The 19991-nt window shown below is 33.6% G+C and overlaps 1 protein-coding gene across 1 annotated transcript in view; it reads left to right on the top strand.

Moving 5' to 3' along the window:
- The window catches only part of LOC117170927 (hornerin-like), a 69452-nt gene extending 51105 nt beyond the window's left edge, over positions 1–18347 (top strand). The window contains exons 5-13 of the mRNA XM_033357973.1: positions 3111–3381; positions 6319–6441; positions 6534–6704; positions 7049–7209; positions 9396–9649; positions 9730–15305; positions 15405–15539; positions 15656–16646; positions 16742–18347. Of these exons, the coding sequence (XP_033213864.1) occupies positions 3111–3381; positions 6319–6441; positions 6534–6704; positions 7049–7209; positions 9396–9649; positions 9730–15305; positions 15405–15539; positions 15656–16646; positions 16742–17238 (8179 nt within the window). The 3' untranslated portion in view covers positions 17239–18347. The remainder of the gene's footprint in view (positions 1–3110; positions 3382–6318; positions 6442–6533; positions 6705–7048; positions 7210–9395; positions 9650–9729; positions 15306–15404; positions 15540–15655; positions 16647–16741) is intronic.
- The last annotated feature ends 1644 nt before the right edge of the window (positions 18348–19991 follow it).

The following is a 19991-nucleotide window of genomic DNA, read 5'->3' on the forward strand; positions in this document are numbered from 1 at the left end:
GGGAGCTCTTCTTAATATTTTGACACCAAAATCATGTCGATACACCTTACCGACTGCGAGTAAAGCCACCCACGCTTTAACTTGACAGACTGTAAGTTTTCATTAGAACAAATAAATCAATTTAATAAGTCAATTTGAAAAATGTTGAGAAAGTTAAGGTATTTTCAATATATTGTTTACAAACAAATGTAACAACATGTGAATACTTGGTTGAAAGTTGGTCTACATGGTTCAAAATTAAGTTTTTAAGATCCACAACTTTAATTTAAAATCTAACTTTATGTTAAAAATTCTTTTTTATTTTTTTAAATACTAGTTTTTTGTCTGGAAATTAAACTAGTAAATTTATGGTTGAAAATTGATCCTCTATTAGGTTAAAATTTAAATATTTCTTAGACAATTCGTGTATTTTGTTGAAAACTCGTCTTTTTGGTTCCAAAAATAATCATTTCTTTTTTGAAAACTCATCTTTTTAGTCAAAAATTTAACTGTTTTGTTCAAAATTCGTTTTTTTTGTTTTGTTAAAATAAATGTTTTCAACTGAAAATTCAAAGATTCCATTTCATTTTTGGTTAAAAATATATTTTCAGTGAAAATTGAACTAATTCCTTTAAAATTCGTCTTTCTTCAATAAAAATCCATCTATTTCAACTTCTTGAAAGTTAGTCTTTTGGTATCAAATTCATTTTTTATGGTAGAAAGATGATCTTTCTTGGTTTAAAATGAACATTCTTTTCCAAAATTTAACTGTATTCTAAAAAATTAGACATTTCAGCTTGAAAATTTATCTGTTTTTCTTGGAAATTTGATCTCTTTTATTTCAAAAATCGACCATTTAGTTGAAAATGCATCTTTATAGATTTAAAATTAACGATTTTGATGAATTCCTCTTTCTTGAGCGAAAATGCAACTGCTTGGTAAAAATTCCTCCTTCTTGATTGAAAATTATCTTTTATGTTAGAAAAGTCACCTTTCTTAGTTGAGAATGAATTCGTTATTAAATATTCAACTACAGTGAAACCCTTCAATATCCCTCCCTTCTATAGCCCTTCCGAGAATTAACGCCGCGCCGCAGATGAGAGTAAAAGGTGTTACAGGGGGTGTGTAATGATCACTCAGGCAAGGCCAAGCATGAAATTGGAGATTTACCTGTGAAAATACGTCACGACCTTCCGTTAGTTAACTCAAAGCGGTAGACACTTGCGAATTCGCACGACTAGAACTCAAGCGGAGCAGCAGTGGGGCTCCGATGCCTACTAGAGCTGATGGGACTGATCGGATTATTTCGTGCCATGATAAAATAAGCTTGTCATTGACAACAGCGCCATCTGACCCACGAATATATATCGTGAAATTATTCGAGCAATACACATAAAAAATAGCAGTGTTGATCAATTCATTTTAAACCAAGATAGAATGTAGAATGTAGGTTTAAAATTAATTATTAACTATAAGATTTTTATTTAATATTCAATTAAATTCAAATTCTTTCTGAATAGTTCCAAATTTGTGGTGTTGCCGTAGCTAACAGTATGCTCTACGAATCGACAAAGAAAAATAAGAAGTATTGGATAGATAGAGAGAGAGAGAGAGAGTAGAGTATAAAGAGAGTTCCGATTAAGTTCAGACACTTGAAGTGCTGACGTGCAGTGTTTTGTTAAAAAGAGTCTTTTTTGTGATAATTACTGTCTTTGAATGTTTTTATCAAGTGAGCGACCTAGTATCGGGACCAGTTATTCCAGATAACCCTAATAGCATAGAACGTTCCGAGAACGTGCCTGGAACGTTCCGCGGGAGTCTTCGGAACGTTCCAGTGGAATGTTTCCTGAGCGTATAAAATGTCCTCCACTTGGAAACGTTCCACTGGGACCTGAGGGGAACCTTCCAATATTGTCATTTTTAATAACAATTATCTCGTAAACCGTAAAAAATAGGTAAAAAAAGATGGCATTTTTTAGTTTTAAGTACCGTATATACTACATTTCAATATTGTATCTATATCACAAAATAACATTCATTTTGACCTATCACTCACAGTTTATCGGTTATTCATTGATAACAATAACAATAAAGCTAAATTATTCTTTAAACGTTCTAGTGGAATGTTCCTGAAACGTTCGTAAGTGGCGGACATTTTACACGCTCAGGGAACGTTCCCGGAATGTTCCGTGCTACTGGGGAAAGCTCTACTTTTAAACGAGATGCTCACCGGCCCGCAAACGTTTAAAGTACGTGAGCAGATAACACATTTATTTACCGCGTACCAATAAAGTTTCTTCCTCATTTCCGTTAAATATTCAGTTGACCCTTGTCTCCGTATTAGAAAAAAATATTTTTAACGTGCATTAAAATCCACCGGAAACGATTTATATGGCCCTGACTGTTTACACCCGGAGCTGGCTATAATGAGTTAGTTCCTATCCACTGTCAGCCCCAAAATCAGCGCTATAGAAGAGTTTCACTTTATTTGATTTTTGATAAAACTCTTTGGTTGAACATTATTCACTCTTCTTGAAAAGTCGTATTTTATGCTTTAAATTTCAACTACAGTGAAACTCTTCAATACCCCTCCCTTCTATAGCCCTTCCGAGAATTGTGGTCGCGCCAGAGGTAGGTATAACAGGAGGTATATTAGGCGAGCACTCAAACGTGAACAAACAAAAGCGGAGCAGGCTATAAGGAGTCATCTCTCACCCACTGTCAGCCCCAAAATCGGCGCTATAGAAGAGTTTCACTGTATTTGTTTGTTAATACAACTGTTTGGCTAAACATTTTTTTAATTCGTCTTTGGGTTAAAAAATTATCTGTTTTGGTATAAAATCTTTTTTGATAGAGAATTCCACTATCTTTTTTTAATTTCAGTGAATTTTTGACTTGGAATATTAGGAATTTGAAATGTTTAATATCAAATTCAATAGGGTGTTTTTATTCATTTAAGGAATGCATCCTTCTACATTTACCTATTTTTGTCCAAAATTACCCTAATTCCTCTGCTATGAGAGAATTTTAGGCTAGGCTACTTTGCCAAAAATAGTCAAAATAGTTTTTATACGGCCTCACAATGTTTTGTAATAAGAAAAGCTTATGACTTGGTAATTTTGTGATTGTAGGTACGTTGATTTCTTCACGATATCCACACACTACTTGGTAGATGAAGAAGAGGCCTTCCACACCTTTCATCCATCTAGACTGATGGGTTTGTTCGACATGCTCAATACTGATAGTGTAGTCGATTTAATAATAGGTATGGGGGCACCAAAACCAAAGATCCTCATGTCAGTGCCAGCGAATGCTTACAAATTTGTTCTGAAGAATCAGAACGAGAACACACCGAGGTCACCGACCAAAAACGAAGAGCCTGTCGCCCTCGACCGTAAAGAGGTGAGAAAGTACAATGCGATCGAAATACGCCCAAAAAAAAACTCGATGCAACCAAGTGATTCACTTAACTCAGTATCATACCTCCATCCATTTCATTTCAATTTGAAAAGATACAATTCCATTTTGAAAAACTAGAAAATTCTATACAACAATCTTCAAACAGAGTTTTATAGTTTATAGTTCATTAGTATACGTCGGTTTATTATAAGTTTTGCCTTGGTAGACTGGTCTGTTTCAGTCCCGTGGCACTCCGGTTAAAAACCTATTATACTATGTACGTTTTAATGAAAAAACCTCGGTGAAACGGAGGTCTATATACAATTCACCCTCGCTGCTAAAGCAACATTTGAGTCCTTTAGAATGAGTACATATCCCGCCAGGTGACTCCACTTCACTGGTTATGGGCCTGTAAAAATTATTCCTTTTCGAAGTTGCACTTTGAAACACGGTATGAATTTAATCATAACCAGTGATAAACCTCGGCGGCATCCGAATTTTTCAGAATTACTCACATTTTCCTGGACGTTTGGCCAGGGGAGAGGAAAACTGCAGAACAGAGAAAATTACTGCTTTAGTCAACTGTAGCTCTAATTACTTTAAATTTTCACAAAGTGATTACCTAATGGAAATAGAAAATTTTGACATTTTCAGTCACTGTTTCATGTAATTAAAAGTTCCAGCATGGTTCCTTTTTTGATTTCGTAAAAATATTTAATAGATGTAAAAAATGATAAGAATTCTCAAAAACAGAGATGAACTCTTTTATGTTCAGTGTTCAAAGTTGATAAATTCGCAATTGCAAATTTATAAAATTGAATACATTTCAATTTAAAATCTTCAAAATTAAAGTATTCCAAAAAAAACATACAAAGTTGGAGCACGTTCTATTATACATGTTAAATATTGAAGAGTCTTCAATTACAATTATGCACAACTGAAGAAATTTAAATTCCAAATAATTAAAATTTCGATTTTTCAGTTTACAATTTTAAATTCTATAATTTTTATGATTTGCATTTGAAATTTCATCCCTTTAGACGATTCAGAATTCAAAGCTGAACTAGTCATCTTCAAAATCATCAAAATTTCGGAAAGTTTATTTCTGCATCATTAAAACTTAAGAATTTTCAAATGTAACTCTTTAAAATTGTAGATTCTTGAATTGTAAATCTTTAAAGCTTAAGAGTTTGTATGTTTGAAAATGTGCAATTAAAACTGATGCAAGTTTTAAACTTTACAATTTGAAATTATGTAATTTTGATGATTTACATTTAAAATTTCACCAATTTCGAAGATTTATAATTAATCACTCTTAAATTTCAATTGTAAATCTTTATAATTAAAGCCTTTTTAATTTTTATATTATGCGAATTTTTACTTTTACGAGATAAAAATCTGTAATTTTGATGCTTTACATTCAAAATTTCTACAAATTCTGAGATTTAGAATTTAAAAAATGGCTTTTAATCTTCAAAATTATCCACGTTCATGAATTTTTTATTTATACATCTTTGAAATTGACGAGTTTCTAAATGTAACTCTTGGATATTGTAGTGCTTTAAATAAGTCTTTAAAATTAAATACTGTAAATTTTGACAGTTAAAAACAGTTAAAAAACAGTTAACAATTCTAAATCTTTTTATAAATAAAAATGTCTAATTTTATAAATCAACAATTAACAATTTGGCTTTTCAAGATTAACTTTAAGAATTTCATTAATTTGGACAATATAGAATGAAAAACTTGACATTTAATTTTTTAAATCATACAAATTTAAGAATTTGTGTACACATTCTTTAAAATCTAAAAAATTTATAAATGAAAAATTATACTAGTATTTTGTCTTACAACTAACCATTCTGTAATTTTGATGATTTACATACAAAATTTCTTTAATAAGAAAGTTTTAAAATTTGAAACTCTTGACTTTTAATCTTCAAAATAATGAAAATCATAAAAAAAAGAATCAAAGAATTTTTAACTGTAAATCGTCAAAATTGTAAAACTTCAAATTTTAAAACTTCATAATTGAAGAGTTTTTAAATTTGACAACTTACAATTTAAAAATATGCAAGTTTAACGTTGCACGCTAAAAAAATTCTGTAATTTCGATGTTTCGCATTCAAAATTGCTTCAATTTCAAATCTTCAAGCTAAGCCAATTTCAAAACCGTATTCAAAATATTCTGCTTTCAAACTATAAGCGTTCAAGAGTACACAGGCTGGCGAGTTTTCGAGTATAAACATATTCTAAATTGATCAGTGTTGAAAACGGAAGACATCAGTCAAACTCAAAATCACAAAATGTCTTCTTAATAATATCGTATTACAATATGAAATCCAACATTAATAAATTATGATGTTAAATTTTGACCAGTAATCAACATAATTTAACAGAATAACTGAATTGCTTCTAATTTTTGCTAGAAGAAAATATGATCTTTAAATAAAAGTTACAGATTACTAAAGCCGATAAAATAAAAATTAAAACCAATTGAAATCATATAAAATCAGATATGGCTATTATATAGTTTTTAATTTATAATTATTAATTATATTTTATAGTACTTTGAGTTCAAGTACATATACACTAATTGGATAGGCATTAAAAAAAGCGTATAATAAACACTCGTAGCACGCTATTCGTGATTTTATTAAGTACTGAAATAAAAACTAACTTAACATACTAGTGGCTACTCTTTCTTCTTTATATTCAGAATAAGTATTGAAAAATGGCAATTTAGATTTCAAAAATTCATATAATTTTAAGCAAAGATATTAAAGTTTATTCATCAAATAGGGAAAGTCAAAAGATATTTATGTATAATATTTAGCATAATCGGAAGTACTTTTCTTATTCATGTGTATATATTAAAATATAAAATATACATTCTTTTATTACCCCATTTAAAATTTCACTTGTATAAAATATTTCCAGCTCTGTGATTTGATGAGTGATGGCGAGTGGACTCTAGAAAGGGATGATGATCTCACAGCACCCTATGCATTCAAAAGTGAAAATTGGATTGCTTTCGAAGACAAAACTTCTATCGGAATCAAGGCAAATATTTAGAAAACTATTCACTATTTATACATTATGATAATTACTCTGTTTTTTTTTAATTGATGTTACCTAATTGTTATTTAATTCAGGGAAAATACGTAACGCTTCGAGGTCTAGCAGGATTAGGAATTCGAAACGTAGAGAATGATTTGAAAAACAATTGTGGCAAATCAATTGCACAGGAAGTTTTTCAGTCTTTCTCGAGTATAAAGAGAAAAACACGACAAGCGGTTATGTCGTCTTTGGAAAATGAATTACATGTAAGTTATGAGGCTACGATTTCAAATCTGTTGTATCTTTTGTATCTTACGTTGTTCCTTAAACCTCAAATAAAAGAATTTGTTCTGCCATCTGTGTTAAAAATCAAGAAACTGTTCAATGTTTCTTAGCATGGACAAGAACCAAGTAAATTTTGATTCATGATTCAACTTATTTTCTCAATTACACGCCAAAGAGAACCAGTGTACGGCTACCTTCCTTTCTAACCGTCCATAAGAAAAATAAGAATATAAGTTCTCTTCTGCCACTTATTATTATGTCTACTAGATGGCATTGGCCCCGGTTTCTTCAAATTATTTAAATATTAATCATCATTTTTTTACAGAATTCACATATTATGTATCCAAATCAAGTGAAGTCGAGTGGATATAGAATTGTTCGGGTTGTTGATACACTTGGGCAAATTCATGCAATGCGTGAACATTCTCAGACTGAATTTTCTTGCACGAGACAAGGCTATTTTGTTCATCCAAAAAGCTGTAACAGGTATTATATTATTTTATAATTCGGTATTTAGCTCAAGATTTTAGCTTCTTTTTTTATCTTAGTTCAGTTTCCTATTTCATGTGCATCAATAAAGACGTGTTCCATATTATTAAATAATAATAATAATATTTTAATTGAAATAAAATTAGCTGTGAACTCAAATGCGGGTGTTATCCTTTACTTGCAATTCTAATTTTATGGACCTAGTTTTATACAAACTTTGCTTTCTTATTATAATTGAATAGCTATAGTATTTGCTTTCTGATAGAAATAGAATCAATGATTTACATTTAAAAACTTTAATTAATACTTCAGATCAACTAATTCGTCTCGAATCAAGGAGTCTTCTTCATTTTTACACCAGCTGTTACGTCAGAGAAAGAAGTGACTACAAAACAGATTTTTTAAATATTATAAATGACCATTACTTCCTTAATTTTGTATTCAAATATATTAATATTATAGGTAAATGGATTCAACTTAAACCAAGCAATATTTTATATTTTAGTGCTACTTTCAATTATGTTACACAACAAGTTTTGCTATAAAGATCCCATTTTTAAGAAAATATAAAATGTTAAATAGAAGTTATTATTTTTATAAATCCTTGCATCAACTCTGAGATATTAGTGGTCAAACTTAATCCTTTAAATTTTATTAATTTATCTACAACCGCCTTTAAGTTATCGTATCAACAAAAAGACTAGATCTACATATCCACACATTAATCATTTGAAAAATATTGTACCTTCATAGAGAAAGCTGTATTATGGCAAAATTTTCGAATTTAAAAATGTATAATACGCTGTCCTAAACAATAGTCCGTATATGTGTGTATGCGTGTGTGGTGTGTCGATGCGTGGATATTTGCGTGGATGTCAACACTTTTATGAACACGATAACTTGAAAGAGACAGATGAATTAATAAAATTTGGAGGGCTTATTTTCACCACTAATATCTTGAAACGGACCAGAGGCTTTCTAAAAATAATTGTTACATTTTTTAGCACTTTATAATATTTAAAAATATGGCTTTTATAGTTAACTGTTTTCATTGACATCATTCAAAGTTGATGCAAAAACATCAAAGATTCCTTGTTTCTGCAGGAATCAATTGATCTATAATATTAATATATTTCATCAAAGAGTAAGGAAATTATTTTAATGTATACATATATTTTATTCATCGATTTTTATATTGAAAATTGTCTTATTCTCATAATTTAAAGTTGAGTTGCTTAAAACGAGTCGATTGACCTTAATATCGATACATTTTATTGAAGACTAAGTAAGTTATGGTAATGCATACTATTTGAAAACACGGTTTTTTATAGTAAAGTTTTTTGCATGAACATAATTCAAAATTGATGCAAAGGCGGAAAAGATTCGTTGTATTTTATTAGCCAGTAAGGAAGCTATGTTAATGCATAATATTTAAAAACGGGTTTCTATAGTTTAACATTCTTTACCTAACATAATTAAAATTGATGCATGAAACGGAAAAGATTCCTTGGTTCGAGGCAAATCGATTGACTTATAATATTATTACACTTTATTGAAGAATATGCAAGTTATGCTTATCTAGAATATTTGAAAAATTTCTTTTGAACAAAAAAAATTTTTAATCGACATAATTCAAAGTTGACTCATGAATATTATGTAAATAAATATATAAATATAAATTATAAATTATATGAATATGAATGTATACATTTATTTTTTATCGCAAATTTTACAATGAAATAACTCTAAAAATTTTTGTAAAAAAATAATAAAGTTGGGAAAGAAAGTTTGCAAAGTTGCAACGAAACTTCCCTCTTCCCTTTTCCAGCTCAAAACATTACCATTTCAAATATAAAACTTGATTTGTGTGATTTTCCTTTGTCTTTTAAAAATATTTTGTAATATTTTGTAATTTTGTATTGTTGTTAAATACTATATTTAAATTGATCAAAATTAAAACTTAATTTTCCCTAATGTGCAAAAAAATCACTAATGCTTCCTCTATGAGAAAGCAAATACTTTTGCTAACGGAAAGTAAAGTGCTCGTGAAATGAGCACCATATAATTATAAATGCAAGCAAAGTGGAAAAATCAAGATGAATTCACAGATAATCAAAACTGTAACGACTGCAAGACTTCCTCTACGAGGAAGAAAAATATAACAATGTTTTATTTTTTCTCAGATTCTACCGTTGTGTAAAATTCAATCAAGAGATTGATGATTATTCTGTGTTCGAGTTTGACTGCCCTGCAGGATTGGCGTTTGATGAAAGAACTGAAGTTTGCGTTTGGCCAGGATCCATATCCGAAGGATCACCATGTCCAGGAAGTAGTGAAATCGCTCCAGTTCCAAAAAATAGATTCCAATGTCCGAAACATCCTGGATACTATGCCGACCCACAAAATTGCAGATGGTTCTTCGCCTGTTTTGATTTAGGTAAAATTTAATATTAATAAATTACAATTATTGTTACTTGTTAGTTATTATGAACTGTTTGTTTCGAAAATTGTTTACAGGCGGCCCTCATATGATACCCTATGAATTTCGCTGTCCGTTCGGCTTGGTATTCGATGAGGACAAGTTGATTTGCGAATGGCCTTGGTTGGTACCAAAGTGTGGGGGAGGTGGATACACACAGACCGCATATGGGGGATATGGGGGAGGAGATGATCAGTACGGAGGATCCGGTGGTTATGGTAGAGATGTTGCACACGGTGGAAGTGGTGGCTATGGTGGAAGTGGCGGTTATGGTGGAAATGGCGATTATGGTGGAAATGGTGGTTATGGTGGAAATGGTGGTTATGGCGGAAATGGCGGCTATGGTGGAAATGGCGGCTATGGTGGAAATGGCGGATATGGTGGAAATGGCGACTATGGTGGAAATGGCGGCTATGGTGGAAATGGCGGTTATGGTGGAAATGGTGGTTATGGTGGAAATGTCGGTTTTAGTGGAAATGGCGGTTATGGTGGTGATGGTGGTTACGGTGGAGATGGAGGACATGGTGGTTATAAAGGAGATGGCCAGGCTGGATACGGAGGAGGTGATGGACATGGGGGAAGAGGGGGCAATGGAGGCCATGATATAAGTCCGGTCCCCGGAGTTAAAGGTCATGGAGGAGATAGGGGAGGGTATGGAGAATATGATGATGGATATAGTGGTCATGATTTAAGTCCTGTCCTCGGCGATGGAGACTATGGTAAAAAAGTCGGCGGAAATGGTGTTAAAGGGCATGGAGGACATAATGGTATTAATAACGAGCATGATGAACATAAAGGAAATGAGGGTGAGCATGAAGGTGAAAAAGAAAAAGATAATGAGCATGGCGACCATGGCGAAAATGAGGGGGGACATGGAGGTCATAAAGGAAAAGATAACGAGCATGATGGACATGGAGATGGATATGGCGGTCATCATACAAGTCCCATCTCAGGCAATGGAGATTATGGAGAAAAGGTCAGCGGAAATGGCGGAGAGGGATATGAAGGTCATCCAGGAAATAATAACGAGTATGATAAACATCTTGGAAATAAGGGTGTAAAAGGGGGTAACAAAGGCAACAATAATAATAATGGTGGACGTGACGATGGATATGGCGGTCATGATACAAGTCCCATCTCTGGCAATGGAGATCATGGAGAAAAGGTCAACGGAAATGGCGGAGAGGGATATGAAGGTCATCCAGAAAAAGATCACGAGTATGATAAACATCTTGGAAATAAGGATGAAAAAGGAGGAAACAAAGGAAAAGATAATAATAATAGTGGACGTGACGATGGATATGGCGGTCATGATACGAGTCCCATATCTGGCAATGGAGATTATGGAGAAAAGGTCAACGAAAATGGCGGAGAGGGATATGAAGGTCATCCAGAAAAAGACAACGAGTATGATAAACATCTTGGAAATAAAGATGGAAAAGGAGGTAATAAAAGAAAAGATAATAAGAATGGTGGACGTGACGATGAATATGGCGGTCATGATACGATTCCCATCTCTGGCAATGGAGATCATGGAGATCATGGAGATCATGGAAAAAAGGTCAACGGAAATGGGGGAGAGGGATATGAACGTCATCCAGAAAAAGACAACGAGTATGATAAACATCTTGGAAATAAGGGTGGAAAAGGAGGTAATAAAGGAAAAGATAATAAGAATGGTGGACATGACGATGGATATGGCGGTCATGATACGAGTCCCATCTCAGGCAATGGAGATCATGGAGAAAAGGTCAACGGAAATGGGGGAGAAGGATATGAACGTCATCCAGAAAAAGACAACGAGTATGATAAACATCTTGGAAATAAGGGTGGAAAAGGAGGTAATAAAGGAAAAGATAATAAGAATGGTGGACGTGACGATGGATATGGTGATCATGATACAAGTCCCGTCCCCGCAGATGGAGACTATGGAAAAAAGATAGGTGGAAATAGCGGACAAGGACATGGAGCACATAATGGAAATAATAACGAACACGGTGAACATAGCGGAAACGATAATGGACATGTAAGTTCCAAAGAAAAAGATAACGAATATGGTGAATATGGCGGAAATGACGATGGATACAAAGGACACAATGGAAAAGATATCGAGCATGGTAAACATGGTGAAAAGGAGGATGGCCATGAAACTCACAGCACTGGCGCACACGATGGAGTTAGTGAATCTGGCCACAGCAGTGGAGAATTTGGGTCCGATGAACATGTCACTGAAACAGAAGAATCTGGCGATAGTAGCGAGATTGGCGATTACACTAATGTTGGTAACTATGACTATATTACAGGTTCTGATGGTAAAGGAAAAGAAACTTCATCTACCGCAGAAGGAAATGTCAATTCAGGAAAAACCGATGCAGGATACTCGGCAGCATTTACTTCTTCGGGAGGAAAACAAGCAACTGGAGATTATAGAGGCTCTATTACCCAACAGGTAGGACACGCTGGATCAGGTAATTCTACAGGAAGCTACACTTCTAATGCCGCTCACACAGGAACAACAAGGTACCCTGAATCAACTAGTTCTGGAATCAATACTGGAGATACCTCATCAGGGTCTGGTTACCCTACTAGTCTTGGTTACACAAAATTGATTAACGGGTATTCTAGACCGACAAGTACTAGATTTACTTCTGGAGGAAGTTCTTCTTCAACAGTATCTGGACATTCGACTAATTATGGGTATACTGGAAATATTGGATATACCAATGCAGAAGTTGCAGGTTTTCCAACTGTTAAAAGTCAAACAGGAATAGGTCATACTGGACAAAGTGGTCAGAAGTATTCTACAGGTCCAGTGTATACAGTTACCCAAAACGGTGTACGGACTGACAGTGCTGGATCAACTGGGGTATACGATAACAAATACTCTACTTCTGCTGGTTCAGGATACTCTACTTCGGGTTATACCAATACTAATGGACAGCAAACTGGTAATGGACAATTCCGAACTTCTACGGGACTAGGAAGTAATTCGTTCACTGGACCCAGTCCGACAGCAATCTACAATCAAGCTGGGTATGAAACAGTGCCGAGTGGAGGTCCATCAACTATTTACGTAACACCAGAAAAAGGAGTTACTTCTAGTAAATTTGGTGGGTCATCTGTACAATTTCATGACGGAAAAACTGTTGATGGTTTTGTAACCACGTCTGATTTATCGTCTGGTTCTCTTTATACTTCAGGGAATACAGGTGGGATAGTTACTTCTGGCATAGCGCAACCAGAATATGTTAATACAAATGCTGGAACGACTGCATTCCGTAATACTGGTGGAGTGAAAACTATTTATACTGATGATTTGGGAACTGTAATCAGAGGAAGCACAGCTCCTGGTGTTGTTGTTGGTGGAAGCGTTCGACCCGGGGTCGCAACAGGAAATCGAATAACATTCATTCCACCGACTATAACTTATCATGGACCAAATATCTTTACTGGAGATCACAGTACAGTTGGTCCTCCCATTACGACTTACCGTAGCAGCACTAATCCTGAAACATCAACAAATAGTTTTTATAGTTCTAAGCCAACTTTAGGCTACGAAGTTACAGAAGATACAGGTTACAAAACTAATGAGTATCATGACAATGGAGGACGTGGCACAATTCGTTACAACAATGGTTATGTTACTACCAAATTCACTGAAAGTGATCTGCAAGATATTCGTCCATCTGTTGCTACCCTTCCAGATTCAACAATTTCTAGGGAGCGTATAGAAGGTACCAGAGGAACCGTATTGAATACGAACATCGCCAGAGGAGAGGGATACACACAGCAATCGTCGGAAACAGGAGTCTACACTCAAGAAGGTTTCACCAAAACTGGCCCTACTAAAACCGGCATCACAACTGCTCAATTAGGTGGAAGTGGAAGTTACGTTATTGGAACTTCTCCTAGACCTAGACCGAACCAAGACCACATTGGAGAAAAAGCGTTTGAGGGTAATGTCGGATATAAGGGTTCCTCAACTGTAGTTCCTAAGAATGGCTATGTGACATCTACTCCAGCAACTGGCTTTGGTCAAATTGACAATTCCAAAATCACATTGTCCTCTGAAGGAACATCTGGACAGATTAATTCTTATTCACAGATATCAACTCAACAAACCATAGGAGGAACTACTGGATCTATTGCCAACTCGATATCTTCAATCAGTCCAGAATTTACAACGTTGACACCTATATTGAATGTTGAAATACGTAATGATAGTAACCTGAAATCCAATGGACTAGGTTTCCAATCTACTGCTTCTGGTCAATATCAGGAAACAGGTTCTCAATTTACAGGTACAGGACAATATCAAGGAACAGGCTCCCAATTCACTGGTTCAGAACAATATCAGGGAACAAGTTTACAAACCACTCGTTCACAAATTACAGATTCAAGTAAATATCAGAATACAGGTTCTCAATTATCTGGTTCCCAAATTACGGATTCAGATCAATATCCAGGTACAGGTCACCAATCTACCGCTTCCAAACCTAAGTTTTCCAAAATTACCGATTCAAATCAATATCAAGGAATGGGTTACGAATCTACTACTTTAGGTCAACACCAAGGAATAGGTTACAAATCAGCAAGTTCAGGCAAATCTCAGGGTGTAGGTTCAGAACCTAATATTTTAGACCAATATCGAGCAACAGGTTTGCAATCTACAAGATCTGAACCATATCAGGGTATAGGTTTCCAATCTACTGGTTCTCAAATTACTGGTTCCCAATCTTCTAACTCTCAAATTGCTGGTTCTAGTCAAAATCGGGGAACAGGTAACCAATCAACACGTTCAGGACAATATCAGGGAATAGTTTTACAATCTACAAGTTCCAAAATTCCAGATTCCAGACAAAATGTGGGAACGGGTTACCAATCAATCAGTTCTGTTGAAAATCAGGGTATAGGTTCTCAATCTAGTGTTTCAGGCCAATATCGGGGAACAGGTTCCCAATCCGCAACATCAGAAAAGTATCAGGGAATAGGTTCCCAATCTACTGGCTCTCAATTTACGGGTTCCCAAGTTGCTGGTTCCAGTCAATATCGGGGAACAGAAGGTTACCAATCAAACAATTTTGGTAAATATCAGGGAAGTCCAAATGAATATCAAGGACCAGGTTACCAGTCCACAGTTTATCAAACTACAGGTTACAAACAGGCAACAGACTTCAAATCCCCAGGTTACCAATCACCTATCGCTACACCAAACAAAACTCCTGTAGGATTTACTACCGGTCCCCTAGAAGCCTACCAAACTACAGCCTATGGTGCAGCTAAAATTCCTAGGGTATCTACAGTTCGACCTAGCATAGGTACCGGTTACAAGACAGTTGTTTTACCCACGAAAATTCCGGTAACTGTAACAACTCAAGGATACAGATACCAGGAACACAATTTCCAAACTGGCCCTGCTTCTACTAAAATTCCTTCTTACCTCAATATCAATATAGCTTTTCAACAGCCTGAAATAACTATTATTGATTCGGAATATAATACTAGTGGTTCCACTAAAATCACGAATGCGAATGATAAAGGAATTTTCGGACAGAGGATAACCACGCGACCACGTGTAGACGTCATTCAGTCTTCTAAAGCAGAAAAAGGCCAGGTGAGATTGAAAGAATTTTGATTTATACTGTAGCTGCAGAGTTTAAATCTAATCTGAATAATATCTGATCCATATTTCATTTATATTTAATTGTATTAGATCTATCATGGATCTTCAGTAGTAAGTTCAACCCCGTCCTCTGGTTACTCTTACACAAACGGTGCTTCTACTAAAAATTCTGTCACATCTGCTGCCTATGGTTATGATAAAGAATCAGTCACCGTTCCTCAACCGGTATATGTATTTTCATCCAATACAATCACCAATCATAGAATTTAGATTATCAATATTCGAGAAATTAAATTGTTATTCAATTGATTATAACGTTTTCCTATTTATTTACTTTACAGATATATAAACCATCGACTACAATCTCCCCCGAATTTGAAATGACCTTTAGAAAGCCAATCACGTCACCACATCTTTCTTCTAATGGACCTGCAAGGACAATTGGTTTAAAATCTGAACCTGTAACAGATATTTTCAGTTATACTTATCCAAAACCAGCCAAACAATCAGCAACCACACCTCAGAGTCTATCATATTCCACATCTGATCAAAGTTACCCGACCGTAGGAAAAACATTAGCAGGTTCTCAGGCTATAACCGCTTTCGGAGGATCTTCCTCCGGATTTGATTTTAGCAGTCAACAATCTAAACAAGTCACTAAAGATCAAGGCAGAGGATCAGCAAAATATACATCCAATAATGCCTATATTGATGAGATGAAGACTAAGTATCTAGGAACATCACAGCCATACTTATCAGTAGAAGTAGGAGGAATACAATCAGATTCACAGTCATCAACGGGAGCATATGGAAGGCCATACACGACAGATGTGACACCCTCCATGGCTACTTTTAACGAAAATTATCGCAAGACATACTCCACAACGGCAGGATTTGACTCAACAGAAGAAAAATCAAACTCTACAGAAATTGGTCGGGGCAAAGGCAGGAAGATTATCGTGAAGCTGACTGATTTGCACCCACTCCTTATTGGAAAATTAGGAGCTGAGTGTACTTGTAAAGCTGATCCATTCGATATCTTCCGAGGTCTTGACAGGAAACATGTGCAAATTGCTTCGTCTAGTGGGGTTGTTGATTTAGCTAATTACGACGAATCTGATGTCTATGTCGATATTGAAGCAGATAAAGCTATCGAAAAGCTTGAATCGGAAAAAGCAATCGTAAGGATCAAAGCTATTAATGATTTTGTAAGAATTGAAGGTGCGAAATCTGAGAGGATTGAAGCGACAACAAGTGAGCCTTGTAGAACAGTTGTGAAGCAATCTCAGAAGTATAAGGGACCAATTATCGCTGTCTATGATGATAATAGAGGTATGAATTGCTACAATTAAAATATTTAAATAAATAATAGAATGCTGAGTTAATTCAAGTTCTACTCTAATAACACCAAATTTGTATTTTCCCAGGAAACCCATCATCAACGTATCTTCCATCATCAACCGAAAGTTCATCATCTACCTATCTGCCTCCAGGATCGAGAAGAAGACCATCTATCAGTACTCAACTTGGAGGACCTTCAACATTCGTCGTAAATGTTGATAACAGTGTTGGAAGTGCATCCGTCACTTCCAGCAGAACAGCCAATGGGAGATCCGGAAAATCGCTCTTCACAAGTGACTCTTCTAATAGTAATGGCAGAGGAAGGAAGAGATTTGAGATTGAAAAACACCAAGAGGCGGCTCATAATGGTGGTGATGGTGATGAAGAATGCGCCAGGCCAGGTCTCTTCAGACATCCTAAGCTCTGCAACAAGTTCTATGTGTGTCACTGGGATGAATGGAAAAAGAAATTTTCTCGCCACGTCTTTAACTGCCCAATTCATTTGACGTTTGACTCAGGAGCTGGAGCATGTAACTGGCCAAGTAAGGGCCCAGCCTGTCAGGATGATAATCTTCTTGTCTAAAATGCTCAATTTTAATCAGAATTACCTTTAGGAGAAGCTGATTCTTGGTTTAACAAAAGAAATGAAAGGAGAGGAAGCATGTATTTAAAAATAGAATCTTCTACTTTCTGGTCGATTCAACAAACTAAATAGATATGTTGGGGAGGTTACTCATGAAACTAAATTACAATTTCTTAATTGAAATTAAGATACTTGTATAACGAATTACTCCCCAACACTTAAGAGAATAGATTTATTGATGAGAAGATTCAATTAGAATATTTATATGGTTCTAAATTATTGAGACCAACCTTTTCTCAGGACAATCCTTTTTTGAAAGAAGTTACATTCTCAAAATGAATATTGAATTTTGAAGGAATGACTGGGTAGTGAATGGCTTTCCTATATATTTATTTTCACTTATTAATATTCTTAACAGTGTCTTTCCTCAGGTTGTTTACATGAAAAAATTCGAATTTCATGACCAGGATAAATGTAAATAACTTACTTCGTCCAAATTTGTACATAAACATTTAAATCTTCGCAACATGTAGATTTCGACTAGTGAAACGGAGGAAAAATCAAAGGACGATTGAATCGTACTACAAAAGCATTAAGTTCTATGCTTTTTTATAATTTCTTTATAGAATTAGAAAAAATCAAAACTATAGTTACCTTTGTTTTAGAGTAAATTTGCTAGATTTATATTGCTTTTGTATATATATATAATGTGTGTAATACTACTGATATTAGCTTTACAGACGCAAAAGGATGCTCATTTTTCTCTTAGACTATTTCAAAAATGAACGACATTTTCGAAATAGAATTATTTTATTTTAATTTGAGATACTTTTAATTTTCGCTCTTCGACGAAAGAAGAAAAGGAAATATTTATGCTTAAACTGCTTTAGTAAAGAACGTAAAATATGCAATACTCAAAATTTCACTTCATTTTTAAGGATTCATTTTCAAGCATTTATCTGTTTTTCTCTATATCTTTACTCCGTCATTATTTATTTATAGCTTCTGTCATTAAAACGTAAGAAATGAAGGAACGAATACCGTGCCATTCGATTATGGTTAACCATTGTAATGTTATTTCTAATAAAGGTTACTATTATTATTTCGAAGATTCTTTTTTATAATGTGAAACATCGATTCAATTGCGCTTCAAACTCCCTGGATTTTTATTTGTTAACATTAAAAACATAAACAATTTAAAAATCTTTTTTTTTATATATTTAGTTTTTAAAAATTATTTAAATGATTTCAAGTGATTTAATAAATAAAATATGATATAATATCGGTTTCTTAAGAATAAGTATTTAAAACAATTAAAAATTATTATTCGCGACCGAGAACTTTCTTGATGGTATTCAAATTTTGCCATGTCATTAAAGTTAAACGCTTTGAACCTTTAAACTTGAACAATATTTCAATTTAATAAATTATTTTAAATTCAAATTAAAAAATTATTAATTTATAAAACGTTTAATCATGTAAAATAAAATATTAGAAGCCCCTTAATGTAAGGAGCAGCATTTTTCAAATAGTATTTGTTTTTCAGATTTGTAACTCTATTAATACTTTGATTTTTTAAGTTTTAGTAGAAAATCTTTTCTAATCACTTCAAATGTCACCTACTTAATATTACATGAAATTATTTAATTTTCATTGACTTTGATATGAAATTATTTCGAGTGTTTGAAGTAGAATTTTTTATTTTCAATTATTTTTCTGGCTTTATTGTTAGGATTATTTGTGCGTGGGAAGGGAGGTATTTGGGTTTTTATTATTTTCTGAATTGGAAAAGGGAATATTTTTCATTACAACATTTGGATTGATACTCTAATTAAATTACTTTTAACATTTTTATCATTATGACTGGGAATAACTTTCCATTTTTAATGTTTTTCTTAATAAGAAGATAACAATTTCTAATTTTTAACATTTATATTCTAATTGATGAAAAGAAACTGTTCATATTTAATTTTTTTCTAAATTGAAAAGGAAATTTTTGTTTTCATTTTATTTCTTAATTCGAATAAAGGCGTTTTGTATTTTTAACATTTTTTTATTCAGTTGAAGGGGAAAGATTGTTTAATTTTCATATTTTACCTATAAGAAAAAAAGTAATTTCAAAAAAAGAGTTCAATATTTAACCAAAGAGTTGAATTTTCTATCAAAAACTTAATTTCTTAAACAAGAAGATTAATTTTCTATAGAAACAGATGAATATTTTTAATAGTTGCAATTTCCACAGAATAATTAAATTTTCAATCGAAAAGTAGAATTTTTAAGTAAAAGGGATGGTTTCCGAACTAAAAATATAATAGGAGACTTTTCAACAACAACAAAAGGTGACTTGCATTTAAAAACAGTTGAATTTTCTTATTAGGTTCTATTATTTCAGTTCATATTTCAATAAAAAAATTAAAAAGGGGGAAGTCCCTTAAAAGCAGGGAAAAAGTAAGAATTCTTTTATAAGAATTCTCAGAAAAAGGGGGAAAGAATTTATACACATAATCTTTGAATTATATCAATGTTTTGAAACGACAAAATGTTTACTGAATTGATTGAAAGTATTCTCATACTAGTATCAAATAGTCTTAATTCATTATTTTCTCGTTTCCTTAAGACAAATCAATACTTTTTTTTGCATGTTCCACCTGATTCGAAATCGTTCCAAATGACACTCGCGAAAGTTTCGCAAAAGGGCGTCGAAGCGGATCATCGATATGTTCGTCGGTCATTGTAAAATCAATTTTAAGGGG

Source organism: Belonocnema kinseyi, chromosome 4, assembly GCF_010883055.1.
Source record: "Belonocnema kinseyi isolate 2016_QV_RU_SX_M_011 chromosome 4, B_treatae_v1, whole genome shotgun sequence".
NCBI lineage: Eukaryota > Metazoa > Arthropoda > Insecta > Hymenoptera > Cynipidae > Belonocnema > Belonocnema kinseyi.